The 24,302-nt window shown below is 33.9% G+C and overlaps 2 protein-coding genes across 6 annotated transcripts in view; both read right to left on the bottom strand.

The window, feature by feature from the left end:
* Positions 1 to 9,281, bottom strand: part of LOC135201595 (uncharacterized) — a 48,568-nt gene extending 39,287 nt beyond the window's left edge. Inside the window, exon 1 of one of the 5 annotated variants that reach the window (XM_064230630.1) lies at positions 8,929 to 9,281. In XM_064230630.1, coding sequence (XP_064086700.1) covers positions 8,929 to 8,936 — 8 coding nt within the window. In that variant the 5' untranslated portion in view covers positions 8,937 to 9,281. Of the gene's footprint in view, positions 1 to 6,181; positions 6,432 to 8,928 lie in introns of those variants that run through there. The other 4 variants (XM_064230631.1, XM_064230629.1, XM_064230628.1 and 1 more) reach the window with 4 other exon arrangements.
* Positions 9,282 to 13,474: 4,193 nt separating this feature from the next.
* On the bottom strand, positions 13,475 to 22,696 carry LOC135201594 (uncharacterized). The gene is made up of 6 exons (XM_064230626.1): positions 22,612 to 22,696; positions 22,009 to 22,137; positions 19,968 to 20,123; positions 19,070 to 19,163; positions 18,544 to 18,682; positions 13,475 to 18,200 (listed from the first exon to the last, which is right to left on the bottom strand). Exons 2-6 carry the CDS (start codon positions 22,018 to 22,020, stop codon positions 18,080 to 18,082), a joined length of 522 nt encoding a protein of 173 aa, XP_064086696.1. The 5' UTR covers positions 22,021 to 22,137; positions 22,612 to 22,696; the 3' UTR covers positions 13,475 to 18,079.
* Positions 22,697 to 24,302: the final 1,606 nt, after the last annotated feature.

Raw genomic sequence — 24,302 nt, 5'->3', positions numbered from 1 at the left:
TTATTGTTGAGTACTTGTTCCCTTCTGTAGCTTGTTTGAGTGCGGTTGTTTGTGTACTTTCTGCTTGTGGGAGCGGGTGTATATGATGATGATAATGATATATATATATATATATATATATATATATATATATATATATATAATATATATATATATATATATATATATATATACTTTAAAAATCACAGTAGATGCACGTGACTTCATTAAATAAGCGAATACCACAGGATAAATGATAGGGAGAAATCCAAGCGCTTTCGTCTTTACTAAGACATTTATTTTCTTTTTCTTTTTAGTATTTTAAGAACTTTTTCTCGGTTGTTTCAATAAACAGCGGAATATATTTTCCTTAATATATTTTTGCCTTTCACTGAATTTTGCATTTTTATCCGAATTTCAATTCACAGTTTTCTCAACTTTAGATGAACCATTAAAAGGATCCATAAGTTTTTAGGAGTCATTTTCATAAAAATTCTTCCTCAGCCTTATGTCAAAGGTTCTGGAACTGGAATATAAAATTGAGGCCAAATGCCAAGCGCTGGGACCTATAAGGTCATTCCGCGCTGACAGGGAAATATTGAGAAAAAAAAACTTAAAAGGTGTTACAGGAGAAAGACTTCAAAGCAGTTGCACAATGAAACAATTGTTAGGAGAAGGTGGAGAGTGAAATGGGAGAAAGGAAATATGAACGGAGGTTCAGTAAATGGAATGAAAGGGATCGCAGTTAGGGGCCGAAGCGACGCTGCGAATAACCTTAAGTAATGACTACAGTGCGGCGCATGTGGTGCGCTGATGGCACTACTTAAGGTTCTTTGCAGCGTTCCTTCGGCCCCTAGCTGCAGCCACTTTCATTCCTTTTACTGTACTGTCGGCCAAAAAACTCGTGGCAGAGTTTCATAATTTTTCGTTCACCTGCCTGACGCACGATTCATGCCTTATTTATCTATTTTTCTTTTCAAAGATGGAAGAAATCATGTGTAATGACGTTAAAAACAGTCACTGATATCTTTAGAACATTATGTTATGTTATTGTGTAAAACTATTTTCCATATAGCAAAATTGACGTGAACGAAACGAAGTGATAAAAAACGTCATATCACAACCATAGATATACATTACCAAATAGATAGGAGACACCTATCACTAGTAGTATCACATAAACATAGTCCTTAAATTATCATTTCGATATTAAGTTGAAGGTAGTTGAACTATTTCATTTGTTAAATTTTACAGAAAACATTGGAATCTCATAAAACGCTATCAAATTTAAAAACAAAAAGAAAAAAAACGATATCGTAACATTGTAAAACCAGGCGACCTCACTCTATTGCTTTTGATTTCATGTGCACGGGAATCTAATGTCAATGTGTCGTTTTATCGGTCTAAGAAACATCCCTCGATGAGCGAGAGAATCATTGCACTGCATTCGGTGCAAGTTCCTGTTGGAGAGATATCAAGAAAGCTTAATAAACCGGAGAGAATCATACATAGATGAATAAAATTATTTAAAGAACGGCAAAATTTAGATTATGGGCTTAGAGGTGGAACACCTCGGAGCACCACAAGAGAGCAAGACAACATTCACTTGTGAACTTTGAATTCTAATGCCTCGTCACGACATTGCTGAACCAGGAATCATAACTAGCTCTACGCTTATGACTGGTGTCTGATGAATACTTTAGATGGAGAGGAAGAGATTTTTAAATCTACACTCGAAATCTTTGATAGTTGTCTAATGAATAAGTCTAATGAATAAGCAAACTTATCTTTTGATGGATGAGAGATTCAGTTAGGCTTACTCTTTTTGTTTTGTTTTTATCGGTGGCCAGTGAATACCACGGATAGGGAGGGAAACAGTTTCAACGATGCATGCATTTTTTTCTTCAAAACCTGAAGAATACATTTTATTGGGAGATATTTTATTAACATCGGCCTAATCCTTCCATCACTCCTATACTCCACCTCCGTTCTCTTCTACATCTCAGGCGACTTGATCCGACTTCTCGCTACGAACTCCATCGTGCGAAAGCATCACAAATGATAACGGTAATTTAAAAATTCTCCGTGCCGACAATTAATTTCTATTTAGAAAAGAAATGAATAGCTACAGATAGATCAACCTTAGAAATGTTTAGTGAAAGTAAGCGCTCGTCAGTTTTGACTCCCACAGCTTTCCAACGTGTCCAAATGAAACAGGATGATATGCAAGGAATTCGATAAAAAATAAGACGGAATTATATACGTTTGATTTTTTTATGATTGCTTTTTGACTTTGAATAGCTAGGTCTGAGTTAATTATGTTAAGCAATTATGAAAAGGATAAGAAGAAAAACGGGAATAATCAAATAAAGCAGATTAATATATATATATATATATATATATATAATATATATCTATATATAGTTTTATAGTCGATTTAAATATTCATTAATATTACGTATCCGAGAGAGTATAATGCTGAAAATAAGACCTAGGCTAATCTTGTGGGAAAATCAGAAGTCCAATTAAGGCCCACTAAATGTGTCATGCAAATTATTTTATTGATCAAAGGACAAAATTAGTTTAATTAAACATCGTTTTCAAAGAATGTTAACGCCTTGATGTATTATTTATCGGCTGTAGGAGACGAAATGACAACACCCCAGTGCAGTACGATACGTTGAGTCAAGACTCGAGCGGCAGCAAAGCCAACTTCAAAATCTTTGGTATACTGTCACGAAGCTAGAGTTGAGAATAAAATTAGAAATCGTGGACCCATCGGTATATATTTTCCTCACTTTGCAAAATGATTATCTTTAATACGTTGAATAAGTCTACTCAATTCTAATGTAATTTATTTCAAGTATAGCACCTTTGAAAGGATATTTTATTTATTGTTAAGTAAATAATCTGGCACCTGCATATGGCAATATTTCCATAACGAACAATGAATTAAGAAACTACGCCAATTCTTCGTTGGCCGTCTGTACCTTCTTTCATATTCTCTTCCCTCGTCTTACTTTCTACCCTCTCCTAACACTTGATTCATAATGCAACTGCTTTGAGGTTTTCCTCCTGTTACACCTTTCAAACCTTTTACTGATAATTTCCATTTAAGCCCTGAATGACCTCATAGGTCCCAGTCCTTGGCCTTTGGCCTAAATTCTATATTCAACTCAACTACCCTCCTTACGGGGACAGAAAAGATTCCAAGATAAGTTATTTTCTTTTACTTCTCCATTTTCAAGAATAATTTTCTCAGTCACATGAGAAATTCTATTTGACCTGATAGACTTTTAAACGATTTTCTATAAGTTGTTCTGAGAATAGTCCCAGCCTCCCAGATAGAGCGATGATTGACATTTCTCCAGATACTAGTTCGTAAAGGAATGAAACTTGTTATGCGTCCAGTTCTGCTAAGAATGTAGAACTCAGACTTTATATTTCGTTTGCTTTTATAAAACTTTTATTTCTTTTTCGTTTAGTTTTTCAATGTTTGAATTGAAGATGTTGGATGTTAAAGATTCAGAAAATTGTAACAGTATATTTTTGTGAGGATGATTGTATTTACATATGAAATTGCATGTGTGTGTGTATATATATATATATATATATATATATATATATATATATAATTATATATATATTATTATATATATAATATTATTTATTATCTGTATATGTATATATATATATATCTGTGTGTATACATTATATAATCTTGATATAATATTATATATATATATATATATATATATATATATATATATATATATATGATAATGAATCACATCGAACCGTGATTTATTTATATATCATTCGAGCTACAACTGTCCTTTAATACCTAAATTCGTTCAACCTCGGAATTGATATATTTTCATATATGTACCGAAGGGGAATTTTTTAGTTGATAATAATTCGTCCCCACATGGGATCGAACCACCGTCCAACGGACAGGAACGAAATCAGGACAGACAGTGACGCTATCAATTGGCTGAATTGATAGCGTCACTGTCGGTCCTGATTTCGTTTCCCGTCCACTGGACGGTAGTTCGATCCGATGGGGGAACGAAATTATTGTCAACTAAAAAATTCCCCTTCGGTACATATATGAAAAATATATCAATTCCGAGGTAGAGCGAATTTAGGTATTAAAGGACATTTGTAGCTCGGATGATATATATATATATATACATATAATATATTATATAATAAGATGATATATATATATATAATATATATTATGTATATATATATACATATACATATGTATACATATACATACATATATATGTATGTATATATATAAACATATATATCTGTGTGTATAATTATATAATATGTTAACATTGTATATATATATATAATATCTGTGTAATATTATATATCTTATATAATATTAATATTATGTATTATATATATATATATATATATATATAGATATATATATATATATATATATAATATACACACTTATATACATAATACATACGTACTATGTATACCAGCTCACAAAACCTAATCACACAAGCATTAACGAGAATGTTGTTGTCCACTAAAAGAGAATCATACGTGCCATTTAAAAAACAGTGATGAAATAGCAAACCAAGAATTTACCTGCAATCCGAAGGCGTATCTCGTGACCAAAATTCTCATCGGCATTTTAAGTCACTAAACATTCGTCAAGTTTCTAACAATTACTTTATAAGTAGAAAAGTTTCCTGTATCCTGGTAGTCAAGTGACTCTGAGATAGGCTCCTATGTGCGGACAGTATTGAACAGACGTCGATGACCACAAATATTGTCAAGGCCGTTCGTAATTTTACCTTGTTTATTAGGAGATAGCCGTTTTACCAAATGTTGTGCGCAACTCCCGTAGAGTTTTTACGGCCGTGTTCACCCTACTAGTCTTCGCTAGATACTACCATCCAGTTCGAACTCCGATAGTGACTGGACGTATATATAATTGCAGGCGTCACGCCTTCGTGGCGTTGTTTGTCACATTTTATTTATGCAAACATAAGCTTTTTTTTTTTTTTTAACTTCTCACGCTGAATTTCGCTTTTACGGTCTATATATGCGTACGCGCACCAGGCCTATGTAGCCGTTCTTATAGGAAAATCAATTCGTTTCTTAAATTACCTAACCATGACGAATGTATAATTCAATTTAGATTTAATTCACAAGTGACGAATTAAATGTTCCAAACGATTAGATAAACGAGAGAGAGAGAGAGAGGAGAGAGAGAGAGAGAGAGAGAGAATATATATGTATTTACTTATTTATATATATATATATATATTATTTATTCACATATTTACTGAGTGCTCTCTCTCTCTTCTCTCTCTCGCTCTCTCTCTCTCTCCTCTCTCTCTCTCTATCTCCCTCTCGCTCTATTATTTATTAACTAACTTTTATCGAACGCAATCAGCTAAGAGCTTCCGAGTGACTTGGAGCTTATATTTAGTTGACCACAGCAGTAAACAGCAGAACCTTAGATAAAGTATCACTTAACAAAGTGGAAATTCGATAAGCTAAAGATTTCTAATGTGTTTATTGGGTTTTTTATAGTCGCACGGAAATATGTAATATATATATATATATATATATATATATATATATATATATATATATATATATATATACATACATATATATATATATATTAATATATACATATAAATGTATATATATACAGAGAAAGAGAGAGAGAGAGAATTTCATTTATTAACCTTGGATTTCTGCCTATCATTTTCCTGTGGTATTCGCTTATTTAATGAAGTCACGTGCATCTACTGTGATTTTTTAAGAATATATATATATATATATATATATATATATATATATATATATATATATATATACATACACACACACATACAGTGTCCATAAAGTCCCAGTACCATTACAAGTATTTATTGCTCAGAATGGTACTGGGACTTTATGGACACCTTGATATATATATATATATATATTATATATATATATATATATAATATATATATATATATATATATATATTACATATATATATACATACATACATATATATATATATATATATATATATTATATATAATAATAATAGCTCCATATGCTCCAATAACATCTACCTCCCGTAACCCATATAATATATTCTTAACCCTTCAAATTATCATCACCTTAGATACGCGAATCCCTAAACCTTAAAATACCTTTTTACCTTAAATTAGGGGCTGGCAATTTCTTAACATCCCACGCCATATCTCATCCAGGTAATCCGTAAATCCAGGGTAGTCCAATCCACAAAATCCACTTTAGAGGCCTAAGAAATCGCCCATGAAATCCGCTGGGCCGTGGAGCGCGTAGCTAGTCGCTAACGTTGCGGATTTCTCACTAAACAGATGAGAAGATGGATGCTCGTGAGTTAGACGGATATCTGTAAGTGTGGGGGCGGTGTTGCCGTCACGTCGTCGTAAGGTTAAACTTGCAATATAAATGAAAGCGCCTCGTCCTGACATTTATCAGGGACGCTGTTACGTCATTCGCTGTATGCGGATGCATACGTACACCCGGAGCGTTTGTGTACGTACATCTTCAACGCATTGGCGTGCGCGCGCGCCCGTTGAAAAGTACGTAAGTAACCATCATCTTAGATCGCCAAGATGTTTGGAAAATATCGTCATGGCAATACTGTCTAAAGATGACGAGCAAGCTGGATTATGGCAACAGTGCTTATTGGTATAGTTCACGTCATTCATGAAGAAAGTTCAAGGTTGATAATGTCCATTATTCCAACGTTGTTCTTGATATGTACATAAAAAAAAAATAACGCTAAAATACTCAAATTTATAAAATAATGGCATATTGTACAGAATAATATAAAATATAGTTGGGAGACGCATTTTGAGTCCTTTGTCCCTCAAAAGGACACGATCGATAAAATCGGTTAATAAATGAAATTCTCTCTCTCTCTCTCTCTCTCTCTCTCTCTCTATATATATATATATATATATATATATAATATATATATAGAGAGAGAGAGAGAGAGGAGAGAGAGAGAGAGAGAGAGAGACGAGAGAGAGAGAGCACTGATCACTTGAGTTGCCTAAGATTCAATCCTATCGAGGAGTGAAGCACAACTCTAATTTACTGGCTTATTATTAAAATTTTTTTTTTTTTTTTTTTATTTTTTTTTTTTTTTTTTTTTTTTTTGCTCTATCACAGTCCTCCAATTCGACTGGGTGGTATTTATAGTGTGGGGTTCCGGGTTGCATCCTGCCTCCTTAGGAGTCCATCACTTTTCTTACTATGTGCCCCGTTTCTAGGATCACACTCTTCTGCATGAGTCCTGGAGCTACTTCAGCCTCTAGTTTTTCCAGATTCCTTTTCAGGGATCTTGGGATCGTGCCTAGTGTTCCTATGATTATCGGTACAATTTCCACTGGCATATCCCATATCCTTCTTATTTCTGTTTTCAGATCTTGATACTTATCCATTTTTTCCTTTTCTTTTTCTTCAACTCTGGTGTCCCATGGTATTGCGACATCAATGAGTGATACTTTCTTCTTGATTCTGTCAATCAACGTCACGTCTGGTCTATTTGCACATATCTCCCTATCTGTTCTGATACCATAGTCCCAGAGGATCTTTGCCTGGTCGTTTTCTATCACTCCTTCAGATTGGTGCTCGCACCACTTATTACTGCAAGGTAGCTGATGTTTCTTGCACAGGCTCCAGTGGTTATTATTATTATTATTATTATTATTATTATTATATCAAATCTGGTACTTTATAAATATAATTTAATAAGCTCACATTACCGACAGTTTTAGACGTTACTCGGTAACACATTCACGATAAAGGGTTATTTTGAGAGAGATTTTTTTTTAAGCCTCAGTAACAGTAATAACAATAACAACAACAGTAATAATAACATCAATAACAATTTTAAGAAAAACAACATGAAAATTTCGCCGTCAAAGTTTATTCACCGCAAACGAGTTTTCTGTACCGCTTATCATCAAGGCCACCGAAAGTAGATCTATCTTTCCTTGGTCTCGGTATAATGCTGTATGAGCCGCGGACCCATGAAACTTTAACCACGGCCCGGTGGTGGCCTGGCATGTATCGTTGCAAGACGCACGATTATGGCCAACTTTAAACCTTGAATAGAATAGAAACACTGAGGCTAGAGGGCTGCAATTTGATATGTTTAGTGATTGGAGGGTGGACGATCAACAGGCCAATTTGCAGCCCTCTAGCCTCAGTGGTTTTTAAGATCTGAGGGCGGACGTTCAGACAAAGCCATCTCGATAGTTTTCTTTTCAGAATACTAACAATAACTATGTTAACCATCACGATAACAACTTAGCAGGTTATCCTGATAAAAAGACGAGATGCTAAAATTTTGCTTCATACAGAAAATAAGTTAAAGTTTTTCTTTTATTATGTAGAGAGAGACTAATGGGATTGAAAACTCGGCGTAGAATAAAATTAATTGGAACGAAAAGAATGTAAATAAAATTAATTAAAATTTTTAATGTTACATATATATATATATATATATATATATATATATATATATACATATATGATGTATGTATGATTGTATGTATGTATAACATAAATATAGACATATCAATTGTCCATATAGACAAAAAATAAAAGAAATGTTATATTTTATTTGGTGTCTTTGATCATTTTCCATACTGATTGTATGTATACACACACACACACACACATACACACATATATATATATATATATATATATATATATATATATATATGCATATATATATATATATATATATATATATATATATATATGCACAGTAGAATTCAATTCAACGACAAAGTCAGTAACTTTGTCTAGGTTTATCGAGATAAATCAATACTCTATGTGTATCTTATAATCATTCTCTCTCTCTCTCTCTCTCTCTCTCTCTCTCTCTCTCTCTCTACTTACCTATACATATCATTTTAGATCTTCTCTTCTTCTCCTTCGCCGAACTTCAGCAGAAATTTGGATATCTTCAAGTTTAGGAAACTTCGTCAACAGCTATGACAGCCACTTCTAAGTCACAAAACAATAGTCATTATATTTTTTCTTTCCTTTAAGGATAACTTCATTATATTGTTCATTTTTCCTTATTTTATCACCATTTTTCATTATTTGTATTTATTGTTTTTTTTATTTTAGTATGTTTCATATTTTATTTTTTTATTTTTATCACATATTTTCAAATGACTGCTTTCCACAGAATGTCTCTTATTTTCATTCTTCCAACATTTTAATCAGATTTTTTTTTATTTTTCATGATTTCAGATAATTTTTGTCTTTATTCTACATAGATTTCTATATATTTAAAAGATAACTAAATCATTCTAAGAGCATCCTCAAGTAACGCCAGTATGCCATAGACCAATCAATCAATAAGCTTCAAGAAAAAATTTATTTCTTAACAGAGAATTTATAAACGAGTTGATTGTGAGTTTCGGTACCTAACTTCGTCGTCTTAGCTTAAATCAACATTTACAGTTTTGAAAAAAGCTAATTTACAGTAATCTAACCTTGCAGTCAAATGTTTACAAAGTACACACATGGGGTGTAAGCTTTAGAAGGCAAGTACAAAGTGTACAAGTGTACAGAGCTATGCCATTACTCAGTGTACACTTCAGTGTTTACTGCACACATACACTATATATATATATATATATATATATATATATATATATATATATATATATATATATATATATATATATATATATATATATATATATGTGTGTGTGTGTGTGTGTGTGTGTGTGTGTGTTGTGTGTGCGTGTGCGCGTGCGTGCATATGAATACGCTAATTAACCATTCTGTAAACATTTACATAAGTTCTTATTTATTTCTTATTCATCCACAAATGTTCGTTTGGTAAATTATCAGTAATTTTCTTAGTATGCTAATTTAGTTTATCATTTGTTAATTTATCAGTTATTTGCTTTGCCGTCTTCTTATCCTCTTTCGAGTTTCGACGTCACTGACCCTGGGAATTGTGACGCCAGGTGAATTATAATCAACCAGTCTAATACCTCTTAAATTCTTTCGTGTCTTTTCAAATTTTGAATAGTAATTGATAGACAAAAATCACGAAAAGTTAACAAAATTTATTCGCTTTTGATTAGTTTATTTAATTAGTTCATTATACGACTAAGACAATCTTCTTCTCTTTACTCTGTATAGGCTTACGGCTCATTTCACGCTTAATGTTTCTGTCCTGTAGGCCTATGTAATAAATGTGCACACAGTTTTAAATATCAGTCATTAATATTTCATTTCACAATTTCACCTTCACTTAAAATAACTCACTATCATCGTCTCGTCTTGATTAAAATTCTATTTCCAACTGCCTTTCACCTAACACAACGATAATAACTACCATTGAATAAATAGACTTGGGGCGTAGTCTGTGTACTGTGCAGTACGACTCTTAAAACGGAAACAGATGACAGTCGGGAACATTCCTTCAATTGTAAACGATTTTCAATATCTCTTTTTCCGATTTTGCACGCCTGTTTGCGCTCCCTAACATCGTGTAACCATCTGAGAGACTGTATACGTTATAACAATAAGGCTATGAGGTCGAAACGAATGCCAAATTGTACGTGAATTTGAATTATAAACAGATTAAGTTCCGAAATCGTTCAGTCATTTGTAACTAAATGCCCGATTAATCATCGTACGTCTGGCAGGACAATAATCATCGCGTGTGTAGGACAACTTGTCCGTCGTCATGTCGTCAACCTTAGCAACATGTAAACATTGTGGCGAGCGAAAAATTGTGCCATTTTATCGTTCAGTGTTCTTGTTAGTATCAGAACGAATAGACGATTCATTAAGAAAATTCTATTGAAGCTAAATGATCTTCTCTGGGTGTTTGTTCGGACGTCCTAGGAAACATATCGAGTTTCTATTGGGTACAACATTGCTGGGAAAAGTGTAACTGTGTATTGTTTGCAACACTATTTTTTTGCAGCACCTGACGCTGCTGTTAGTACAGTTCATGTAACAAACTCTTATTTCTGTCTATATATATATATATATATATAAAATATATATATATATATATATATATATATATATATATGTAGTGTGTGTGTGTGTGTGGTTGTGTGTGTGGGTGTGTGCATATATATATATATATATATATATATATATATATATATATATATATATATATATATATATATGTATATGTATATTATATATATATATATATATATATATATATATATATATATACTGTAATATGTATATATAGATATATATATATATATATATATATATGTGTGTGTGTGTGTGTGTGTGTGTGTGTGTGGGTGTGGGTGTGTGCGTGACATATATATATATATATATATATATATATATATATATATATATATATATATATATATATATATATATATATATATATAGTGTGTGTGTGTGTGTGTGTGTGTGTGTGTGTGTGTGTGTGTGTGTGTGTACACACACACATTATATATATATATATATATATATATATATATATATATATATATATTGTGTGTATATATATACATACAATATATATACTGTTGTGAGGACAAGAGAGAGAGAGGTGCTTTATTGCGTTGTTTTAGATTGAGCTGGCCTTATGCCAGCACGGGCTCTTGCTCCTAGAGCAGCCCGTAAAAACTTCATTGCCTGAGAGCGGGGTTTTCATTCATAGGTGCGAACAGACATGTAGTACCTGAGTCTGGGCGACAGAAGTACGCCCTGTTACAGGCTGCTCTAGGAGCAAGAGCCCGTGCTAGCATAAGGCCCGCTAAATCGAAAACAACAGAGGTACGCACACAGAGATGGACAATTTGTGTTTCTTTACGTACACATACATAAGAATAAATACAGACGTAGTCTGTATACATACATGATGTTTACATTGGCGGAAATGCCAGAGAATTCTACATAAAACGATATGCAAATTGGAAATGGCAAGTCGTTGAAATAAATATAAAATATCGAAAGGACGTTGTCGTTACACTGTATATAAATAGACAGAAATAAGATAGATAGTTTGTTAAATGAACTGTACTAACAGCAACGTCAGATGTACAACAAATAAATAATGCTCTGAACAGCAATACATGGATATACATTTCTCAGCAATGTTGTGCCCGATAAAAACTCGCTTTCTTCCATAACTTCTTTCTTTACCATTATCTTGTGCACACTTTCCTGCTATCTGGATTTTTGGACTTTTCCATTCCACGAGGCTTTCATACCTCTCACCACTTCTAAAACGCTATTAACCATCTTTTCAAATATGTCAGCCTTTTAACAAAATGTGTCATCCTAGCATTTTCTTTCATTCTTAAGATGTGAATTCCATTGTCCCTTTTCAGTGCTTTGAAGTCTGAGTCTATTTTCCAGCCTGGGTCACAGCATCTCTCTATACCCCTCATCCTTAATATATCTTCCTACGTACCCTGGCCATGAAACTTATCATTCTGTAGGTGCACTTTTTCAAAATCTTCAGTACCTATGTTTCTGCTGCATAAAATAGTACTACAGGCTTTGTGTATGATCTCTCTGATGATAGGATATTTTAATTTCTCAGGCGTTTTTTATCCTAAAAGTAACAGAACTACTTCTAAGACCTGCACATCTATCACAGTAGGGTTCTCCACTTCCCTCTCCTATCTTTCCCCTTTGCTTTGTATAGCATTTCTGGCATCTAAATTCTCTTAACCCATGTATATTTTCTATACTTTGTAATCCTGAGCACCTCTTGTGACATTATGTTATACTTTGTTCACAATGCTAAGTTTTCATCTACACCTTCCCAACAACAGCTTGTCACGACAAGCTTTGCTTTGATTGCAATGATTTTCAGGCCTCCATTTCAGTCTTCCGCTTTGTAAACAGTTCACGACCTCTTCCTCAAAAGTGTCCATATTGATAGCCCTCCAAGGTCTCGACATTAAACCTTGATATACTACACTATCTATCTCAAATTCTGATACACCTCCCAGTGTCTACATTTTAGGTAGATCTTTTGCAATGGTAAAGTACCATCACCATTCTAAATAGTAGTCTTTCCGGTACTGTATCCCTCCCTCCATAAAAAATTGAATTGAATATAGAATTTAGGCCAAAGTCCAAGCATCGGACCTATGAGGTCATTCAGCGCTTAAACAGAAATTGACACGAAAAAGTTTGAAAGATGTAACAGGAGTAAAACCTCACAGTTGCACTATGAGTCAATTTTTAGGAGAGGGTGGAGAGTAAGATGGAAGAAAGAGAACATGAAAGGAGGTGCAATAAAAGGAACATAAGGGGTTCCAGCTAGGGGCCGAAGTCCAAAAATTCCAATTTGTTGTTGGTCAAACTGAATGTGGTTAGTTTTGTCGAAGTTTTCCTCAATGAAGACAACAAATTTTACTATAGGAATTGACTGATACAACAACAGGTTACCCAAAGGTGAAAACAAAAGTCAGCAACATGAAGTGAATGAAAGAATCTTTTATTTTTATGACAGTATCAAATAACCAACTTTTCCAGTACAATATGAAAGCTGGCCACTATTCTATTTTTAAGTATACTCATCTAAAAAAAAAAAAAAAAACTTACTGTTAAACTCCCATGTACCAAATCAACTGGCAACTTATGGAAATTTTAAAGACAAGAAGGCTATCAAACAGTTCAAACTCATACAACAAATCAAATGGCATGTTTGGGTACTGTATTTCAGTACCTTTACACATCCTACACTTTGGTATTGCATATACCAACCAGAGGTATATCCCTAAGCTAAAATTTTACAAATCAAACAGGGATTTCCTAAGAGCTGAACCACAGCAGAGTAGTATAAGCACCACAGAAACCTTTATAAAAGAAAGTTACTATTTCTACTTCTTAATGCATGATGTAAATGTTTTATATCATTTACAAATCCAGCACTGCATCATTAATAAAAAATTTTAACATCAGTTTTCATCATTAAGTCAAAAGTAACATCACATGAGTCTTGGAGTGCTACTTATTCACACAATGAGATTAAGGCACTTAGGTGCATACATTCTATGGACTCGCACACCTGTGCATACACACAACTCGTGCATACACACACAGACTGTAGGAACACACTCAAAACTTTACTAGAAATGCACTTCAAAAATCAACCGGCCTTGAAGTTTCAATCTCTAACAAACTTGACTTTTGAATAACCAGTGCAAGCTGAGTAACATGCACTGCAAATCAAAACATTATGCAATAATCAATGATGATACAGGAAAACAAAGGCCAAGGTAAATTCAAAATTACAGTGTACAGAAAAATGTCTCAGCTTATAAACATAGCAGTTTTCTAAACACAGCCCAACCATGTACTGTATTCTGCTGTGTACGATTACAAAAGGTTGCTGTGGAGAATCAACAAAATGCCATATGTACTTCACATTACACAGATATTACCAATTTTGCCCATATTTTTAATGCAAAAGTTAACTAGTGAACTATGCATAAAAATAATCAAATGGAATGATAGTTAGCTTTTTCATTTCCAGTAATTCAAATTTACAGCTTGAGTATCATTAAACATGGCACTTAGTTACTCTTGCCAATAAAAACTGCTAAGCGTCTCAAAGAAATGTAGCCAAAGGTACGGTAATTACAAATCTAAATCAGTAATTAAATTAAAAACACATATCAAATTTAAACTTGGTACAGCAACAACAAAAAATGCTTAATGTAAACAGTTACAGTCTTTTTAACAATGAGTAAAAAAACTGTAAAAGCAATAAAACTGCTACAGTTGAAGTAAGACAGCCTTAAATTTTCCTTAGATATCAGTCTCAATGCTATTCAAGCAATGGACAAAAGCACAGATTACACAGAGCAAAGTTCTTGGACCCTTACCAAAGCATGCGTATTGTACGTAGTACTTCTTGGCTAAAAGCACATTTGCTCTCACCTATAAAGATTTCACTGAATGAAAGATTGGGGGCCAACTTGATCATTCTGTCTCTTCACCCACAATACATGAGCATGAAGTCGAACAAAATGTTCATAGAGATACGTAAAGTAATTCAGCACTTTAACAATGGACAACACTTTCTAAATCCACTGAGCAAAATTCCATCACAACAGTTTACAACACAAGAGTTCATGAATCAAATTGCCATTTGGGTCACCATAAGCTCATTACTTTTACTATGGCTTTTCAGCAAATGCATGATAATCTGTTTGAAAGGCTAAGTAAAAGTACAATGGCTTTGTATCTAGGAAAAATTTTTCTTAAATAAAAAGTAAAATTTTTCAAGTTTTTAGAGTAAAAAAGCATATGCTCCATAGAAAAGTTTCTATTCTTAGAAGTCAGATTCTTCTAACATGGGTTACAGTGGTGTGTAAAATAGTATCCATATAAATTTTCTATCAAATGCCTAAAAGTTAAATACGACAGTCACTAGACAACAGCACTGTCAGGAGTCAACCAGCATTATCCCATTAAAGGTCTACTCTGGGAAAAAGCAGCAATAGTCCCTCAATAGATTGCCCAAAAGCATAAATATATCTTTTATAGTATCAAATTAGTGTTGTTGATAATCTCATGGACTTATATTTAGCAGTTAATGACACAAAATCTTAGCATAAGTCACCACATAAACAGTATTCAAACATCACCAGTCTGAGTCTGAAACACATGCAAACACAGACTGAAAAAAAAAACAAGTTCAAATGTCACACGCAAAATGGGCAAGTTCAGTGAACCCCACAATGACCAACACTTAAATTCTATTGGTAATCATGGCTCATATGCAGCCTTCATATTTTAATGAATCTCTCATGAATTTACACTAATAAAGGCTGGGAAGTGTACAGATGAATATTAAGGGCTACCTTATCTGCAAAAAGCCAAGATCTGGTGCCAGATAATGTTGAGTATGTTTATGACAAACAGAAGCAGAGAAGCATAACTGATATCACCTCACACACACATGGCATATATGTCCCAACAGTATTCAATGTGAACAGACAAATAACATACATATAGGGCATTGTTAAACATCAAGAAACCTAAAACCTCACTAAAATCATAAATCAGTTACTTTACTTGTTGACTTGCTAAGCTCCACAAGAAGTAAAACACCTTGTTTCTAATTATCACAAATATCTTTGGTAGTTTTTCCAGTGGCACAATATACACTGGCTTGCCATGATTCATTCATAAAAATTATTTCTTGTACTGTACTGTTTACATACTGTAAAGTGAGTTTTTTTTTTCTTTTTTTTTGCTGACAACCAAACTTGATAAAAAAGATAATGGATTGCACAACACATTATACACAGGGATATTACATACTACACGTCACCGACAGGTTTTATGTAGGATGGAAAAAATACTGCGTCTTCATCAGGCTCATAGAAAAATTGCTTTTTAGGTAGTGTATATAATGTTGTAAGTACTGTATTGGAATATTCCCAATACTTTTCTCCATATTATGGTAATAAGAAGTTGTGGTCCCTACAAACACAAAGTCATGATTGACCTAGGAAAGCGCATAGTTTTCTTAAAAATATCACTTTTTTTTTTTTTTTTTTTTGGTTAATCTGATGTTATTCATACATGAATTTTTATTGTACATATAGGAACTTGTTTTTAAAATTAACTGCACTAACCGGTCTTGTTGGTACTTTCTGCATTTCTTCATGTTCCATTTATATTTCTCACTTAATATCACTAACCTGACATAACTTTACTATGACTTGGAATGTGCATTTATTTAGATCATACAGCATATGTGATCATTCAAGTTCTGATATCGGTAGTGGAGTTCTTCTGATGCCTGGAAAAATACAGAAAAAGATCACAGATGGAGGCCTAGACTCAACTTCTAACTGGTAATGTTCTTTTTGGTCAGAATAAAATGACTAACACAGTCGAAGCAGTACATGTATACACACTCATAATATAACCACAAAGATCACAATCTGCAATGCATCTGTGATTAACTCTTAACTTAACTTGTAACTCAATCCTCCATGACAATTTAATTTAGAATTCTAAACAGACAAAAGACAAGCCATGAAGTCCTATTGCTATGTGTAGCACCTCAGACAACATTTAGTTGTCTTAAACCAAGTCTTGAACTTGTGACCAGTATCCTCTTACTCTAGGCTATGCCACATCTTTGCTGTGACCTTTAAGTTGTAAGTTTGAATGACCTTGCTTGAGAGTACAATCAAGTAAACTTTCCTTATACTGTATAGTGTATAGCTTCCACTTATTAAGATAAGCATTAATTGTTGAAATATACCATAGCTTTCAGATTTATTACCTTTTGCTTTGTTTCAATAAAAAGTATTAGGTTCTGTAGAAACTCGCTTGGCATGTTCTAGCCTTTTGGCGCCTCTTTTATAATGAATATACTACAGGTATTGAGAACAGTACCTACCAGCAAAGGAGGTGAAGTATACTCAAAGACTCCCTACATCAAAATTAACTTCTGTGATTATCATTAACCACTTACATCTTTCCAAAGCCACAATAAATCCTCAAAATTTCACTCAACAACATATTCTGCATGTTACAAATAGAGACCTCATATTTTTATCTTGGAAAAATCACACTGCTAAGTAATGATAATTTTAGCATTGTACCAACCTTCCACTGATTCTTCACGTACTGAATAGAAGGAGAGGTAACCTTCATGAAGACACTCTCGTAAAATTGGAACTTTGAAGGTTCCAGTGAAGATGCAGTGCATTACCACCGTAATACAACTCGGCTTGTATTTTAATATTTTACTTAAATTTTTATATCTTTATTTAAAAATTTGTTAATTTATCTACTTTTCTAATAATTGATCACTGCTTTCTGTATTTCCCATTACCACCTCCTTTCAATTGAACACCATATTCTTTAGGAGCTTGAATTTCAAGTCGTGGCTCCTATGGCCCTTTTCCATATGAGTAGGGTTCATCTTCTGAATAATACTATATATAATAATAATATTTCCTTAAAAATTGCCAATACATCTTTCATTTGCTTAAATTGAAGACATCAATTGCACGGTAGTTTTGACGGGATTCACCGACTCTTGAAGCTGTCAGAAAGGAAACATCATTCTCAGCATGAAAAGCGAGTGCTGCAGTTGCTGGCCAGTCAGGAAATATAAAAATGGTCCTACAGTCCACTGGAATAGCGCAGAAGCACGTCTGTACCTCAACCTAAGTGTGTATTGAAGAAAATTGTGTATGATAAGTACAGTAAATTAAATGCTGCATTTAGGGATTCTTAAAAAGTGATCATCTTAACACGCAAGAAAGCAAGTTAACCCTGAGATTATGTAAGTTCTATCAGAGATTTTCATAATCTTAATACACAAATGGCAGATTCATAAAATCTGAGGTTTCATTAAAATTTAATACCAAAAAAAAATGAGACTCAGGCCTATCACAGATAATAACATATTTTACCAGGTACCTTCAAACCTTCTGGGATGAGTCATATTAACAACCTACTTAACAGGGATACAACCTACTTAACAGGGATAGCTAAGGGAAAACTCACTTGAAGGTCAGACGGGTCCCTTTCGATCCACCATCTTCCATCATGACTGTGAAACGTGGCTTGACTAGAGAATCGGTCTCTAATACTATCAGCTTATTGGGTTGGTATTTTGTGACTCTAAAGAGCATCATATATTCACCTGTGAATGAGAACATCTATTAACTCTATAGATATTAGTAATTAAAATATTACAGAGTACTTTTTTACACTAAAAGTATAGCAGACAAACTTACATTATAAATACATATTGATATTTTTACATGGTCAAAATCTTTTTCATTCTAATCTTAAATGCATAAATCTGTTTAGGTCACAAAATTAATGTTACACAATATATCAAGTTCACTTGTACATCAGACACACCTTACATATGATGATGTGGACTGAATTGCATTTAAAAATGTAATTTAGCCAAGTAACTACATAATGTAAGTTATGTTTCAAGACTTGCTCTCAAGCAACATTTTGCAGTACTTTGTTACTTATATCAGAAACAAAACTATACAAACTGAATTGCCCAATTTACCTAAGAGTGGAACATTGTAGATGGCTTGAAATTTTTTCCCAATGCCAAAAGGTCTGCTGTCAGCTGCCTTGAAGAGAGAGACCCATCGGAACCACTGAAAGAATAAACAGCCTGTAATGTACAATTAGTCCACAGATAACAATCAATTGATTTCTTCATTATCAGTGTCCAGTTATTTTCACTACCATTGAGAATCTGCTTATAATCTTATGGCGCAAGTCTAAATAAAGCCAATGTTGGTCCGCTGGTATGGTGGCTAATGTCGTGACATACCACTCATGTTACAGGTTCGCGCCTCCCTCGGGGCAATGAAAAATCACTGGCTCTGTATCATGATCAGTTACTGCTACAGTGTGTGTGGTTTGCAGTGTGGGAGGTTGAAACTAACATTTTTTGGAAGCTTGAATTTCAAGTCAAAGGCCCCTGTGTCCTTTTTCCATGTTTCATCTACAATAATAATCTTTCCTTTGAAAACTTCCATGGAGTAAAATGCCCTGCCTTTATGTGAAAAGAGAAATGACGAGGAAAGATAGATATGCACAATATACTATGGTGAAATGCAGATGAAAACAAACAACCAACAATTGAAAAATGGTAGAAAAATCAAGGCACAGAGGTGATACTCTGGAGTGGCATTACAACTGTGTCCATACAGTATATACTAGTATCTTAGTAAAGGTAGATTAGGCTCATCTAAATAAAGATAAAAAAGTGGGTAATGACAGAAGGCATGAAAAAACCCAAAAACTTATTTCCAAAGACAAATCTCTTCAATGCATTGTGTTTAATAGTATATACGTATACCTAATAATTTCAAGCTATACAGTATTTCAATAAAATGAGGTCCTTGCTGCTTATACTTTTTCCTACATAAAATGTACAACTGCATGGAACCTACTTTTTCAATTGAGTCAGGATTTGAAATGAACCTCTCTAGCTGTTCTCTGGAAGCATAAATATGTCCCGACTCGGAGGCTTCCCATATTCCAGGATCTGTGTCAATCTGATAAAGCACAGCAACCAGGCCGAGCAACAAAGTGAAAAAAAACTGACTCTGAAAAGATAATTGAGAATCATGGTTAGGTTAATGGCAGTTTAGTAAAAACAGCACTTCAACTCCTTTATATAAACAGCAACCCTGCTCATAAGATCATTTGGAATAGTCATGAATTCTCATCTCACTGATATTTGGTCCATCAAAAAAACTCATTCAAATAATCTTCAAAATACTAATCAGAAATTTGCTATGACATTCTCTAATCATTGTACAACAAGTGCTTAGAAGGAATCAGAAGTGACATTTATGCTCCTTGAAAAGACACTGACCATCGCTGAAACAACTTGTGCACATGGATTACATAGGCATCAGGCTATTCTCTATACCAAAATGAGGCATCTCCTAAGAATTCTGGATCATTAAATGTGATACGAATCTTCAATAAGATTGCAAACAACTGTATTGCAATTCTGAAAGGAATAAATGTAATTTGCCAGGTATCTTCAAGTATTTTGAAGGAAGAGGAAATTTTGAATATGCCTTTTAAGCACGTGCTCGCCTGATTTGGTGACAGATTATGGCTAGTATCAAATAACTTTTTCATTTACAATTTCATTCTACATATTTTTAAACAATATATGACAACACATGATTATTAGGAATATAACCCTAAGTTTCTATGAGAAATGTATGTAACAGTGATTACATTTCCCTTTCTAATTATTCATTTATGATTGTAGCCCAATCATAAACACAAAATTATCTAGATTATATTTAGATGATAGCAACGTTTCTGAACTGCATCCCACATATCCTAGTCACTCATCTCAGGGAGAATAAGGGGTGACTAATGAGACTGGTAACTGGTATGGTGACCAAGAATTATCCCGAAAGTCAATGGCACCATGGGAGGATGGGGGGTGGAAACAAACTGTCATGCTGCACCATCACGCATTACATTAGAATAGGATGTACTGGCTCCAAACTGCAACTATTAATACTGGGGTGGGGGTTAATGGGAGAAGGAGGTAACCAAGTGGAAGTGATGTAGTCATTTTCGGTCATGTTACGCCATCTTGCTTAGGTCAAATTAGGGTGCATCAGTTCAATGATTACTTTTACCACAATCAGGACTGATTTAGAACATCAATCAGTAATTCTAGGCAATAACTCCGCACGGACTACAAGGAATGGTTCCGCGAATACGAAAGCCACTAGGGATTGGGGCGTCCAATGTAGTATTTCGCCATGTTTAGTATTAGCTCCTGGGGTTTAGTTAAAGTTGACCCCCAAATAATAACGGTAAATTCTTAATAAGCAACCCAAATACTGTAAGAAACTGAAATTTCCAAAGAAATACTCGACGTGGAGTTATTACCTAGAGTTACCATTTACCTTTTACCATATCAAAAAGAATTTGTAAACTTCGAGGACAGCTCTAAACGCTTTCAATGAGGCACAAATTATCTTAAATTAAGCATACCTATGTGCTCACATGTCAAGGTTAGTATACAGTGTAGGGATACAAGTGTTACTGTGAGTGGGGGGTCAGGTCCTGCCCCCCACCTGACAACCCCTCGGCCAGGACAGGACAGCGTTCTGTGATTACAATTAATATTCAGGTATTTCTGCAGAAGCAGTCCGTACGGACTGCAAGAAACGTAACCGCGGATACGACATCCACTAGGGATTGGGGCGTCCAATGTATTTCGCCGTGTTTAATACTGGCCCCTGGGGGGTTAATTACAGTCGTCCAAATAAATATTACTTAAAATTCTTATTCAGTTGGTAAAACTGCATAAAAAACCACAACTGCCATAGTCTAGGCCGCCGCGGTTAAGTACCCTAGATCTACCAATATTCATTCTTATTCTTCCTTAACTACCTGAAGGCCTACCTAAGTAGTATACTAGCTATCTAGAATTCAAAGAGGCCTACTTACTTTCGAAACCATCCTCGCTCGATTCTTCTTGGGCAAAACTCCTGGGCTACGGTGCTCTTTAGTAGGCCTATGCCTCGTTCCACGTAGGCCTAGGTAAATAGTTTGGCATTTAGGCCTACCTGTATAAAGCTAACCAGGCCCCAATGTTAATCAGTCCGTAAGGATATGTTGAAAATTATAATAACTATATTTTAATATTGATATTTAACGAAAGAGGAAGTAACAATGGATAGCAAAATTCCAAATTTAGCCTATTGTAGACCTACGTTTACCGTTGGCATATGCTACAATGGTAAGGTTAGGCTCCTCTACACCTTACAGGGTGACCAGGAATGCAAATGTTTAACCATATTATACAAAAAATGTCCTCTGTGCCTTTTAAATTTAATGCAGCACCGTCTTCTACATGACGTGGATAGGCCTAACGGTGAAACACTCGTTGCAAAGATTACGGTAAAAAACTCTATCTTACTCTGCCGTTTAAATCAAAATCACCCGACGGATCTAACATAACATTTGATACAGTAATGAATAAAACTGGATAAGATCACCGAGCAAAAAATGAATAATACAGTGGCGAATGAAATAGGCCGCAATATATACCTAGGCCTATCACACGGTCTACTCTACTACACGTCAGCTCAGCTGTTGCGAACACTTTTGTAAACAAACCTCGGTGACGTTCTGTTAATTCATTCTTCTTTTCTAGTGTCTCCTGATCAATATTAACCGCTTTTAATGGAATAAGTATCAGGAAAGATCACTAAAATTAAATTTATATAAATTGATAAGCCGTTTATTTTAATATGGCGGTAAACAATTCACGTTTCCATAAACAAACCAAAAATCACGAAGGTAACATTCTATTAGCCTATTTCATTCTTCTTTTCTAATGGCTCCTAATTTATATTTCTATACTATTATGAAATAAGCATCATTTAAGATCACTAAAATTAAATTATATCAATTAATATGCTGTTTGTTTTAATAAGGCGATAAAAATTCACGTTTCCATAAACAAACCAAAATATTTCACGTAGGTAACGTTCTATTAGCCTATTTCATTCTTTTGCAATGGCTCTTAATTTTATTAACTATATTACCGTGAAATGAGGCTCATTCAAGATCATTCGAATTAAATTATTTCAATTAATATGCTGTTTGTTTTAATATGGCGATAAATAATTCACGTTTCCATGAACAAACCAAAATTCAAGATAGTAACGTTCTATTGATTCATTCTATTTTTCTTATTATTCTTATTAATATTACTATTTTTTAATGAAATAAGTACCAGTCAAGTCCACTGAAATTAAATTCATAAAAACAGTTCACATTCCACAACACGGCGTTTCTAGGTTACAGATAATATGCTTGTCACCTGATCACGTGACCGTACACGAGGCGATTTTTAAATTTGAACCATTTTGGCGACACATTCCATCGCTAATTATGCTATATCATAATTTCATGAGGCTAAATACGTATATTACGTATATACTGTCCTTGGTTGATATGTTTATTATGTATATATTGTCCACGCTTGTTAGGCATGAGCTGTGAACAGCATTTTCTTTGGCTAGAACACCTTTATTCTGAATGAATTTCGCAGTTTTTTTTTTTTTTTTTTTTTTTCACAGTAAGCAGGGGAAATCGATGTGACTTTCCCCTACCAACCTCTCTATTTCAATCGAACAATGGGAATAAGAAAATAAAATACAATAGGAAGAATTGAAAGTACAATTAAAAAAAAAAAATCTAGACTGGAAATTGATGTTGAGAGAGCAAAGTTTGCTCTCTGTGGCAGTGTCTTTAATGTTCTTTAGCATGTTATCGCTTTAGCTATACTGCGATACCTAAGGATTTGTGGTCTTTCACCGTAATGTAGGGATAGGCTGCTGTTAGGACCATCTACCTATGAATATTTTAGGGGGGAGGGGGTGATAGGTGCAGCAATGAGGAGGAAATTGACTGATTTCCAAGTGTGAAATGACTGACTGTCAATTGTGAAATCTGCTCTGCACTTGCCCAACAAGAAAAAATAAAAACCAATAAGACATAGCACAATAGCCACTGGGTTCAACAAGAGTTGTTGCAGAATGAGCGACAGATACCAACCTTTATAGGCTTAATATAGTAAAAATTTCTGATGGTGTTCTCAATTTTATTACGTCTACGTTATAAGTACAAGATTCCCTGATGAAACTATAGGAAAACAATTTTTTATTTTATTTACCAATCTAAAGGAAATGTTAGTACGTCTTACATGTTTACCGAAATTTTATAATATATAT

This window comes from Macrobrachium nipponense, chromosome 28 (genome assembly GCF_015104395.2).
Source record: "Macrobrachium nipponense isolate FS-2020 chromosome 28, ASM1510439v2, whole genome shotgun sequence".
NCBI lineage: Eukaryota > Metazoa > Arthropoda > Malacostraca > Decapoda > Palaemonidae > Macrobrachium > Macrobrachium nipponense.
This window is presented reverse-complemented; position numbering and strand designations above follow the sequence as displayed.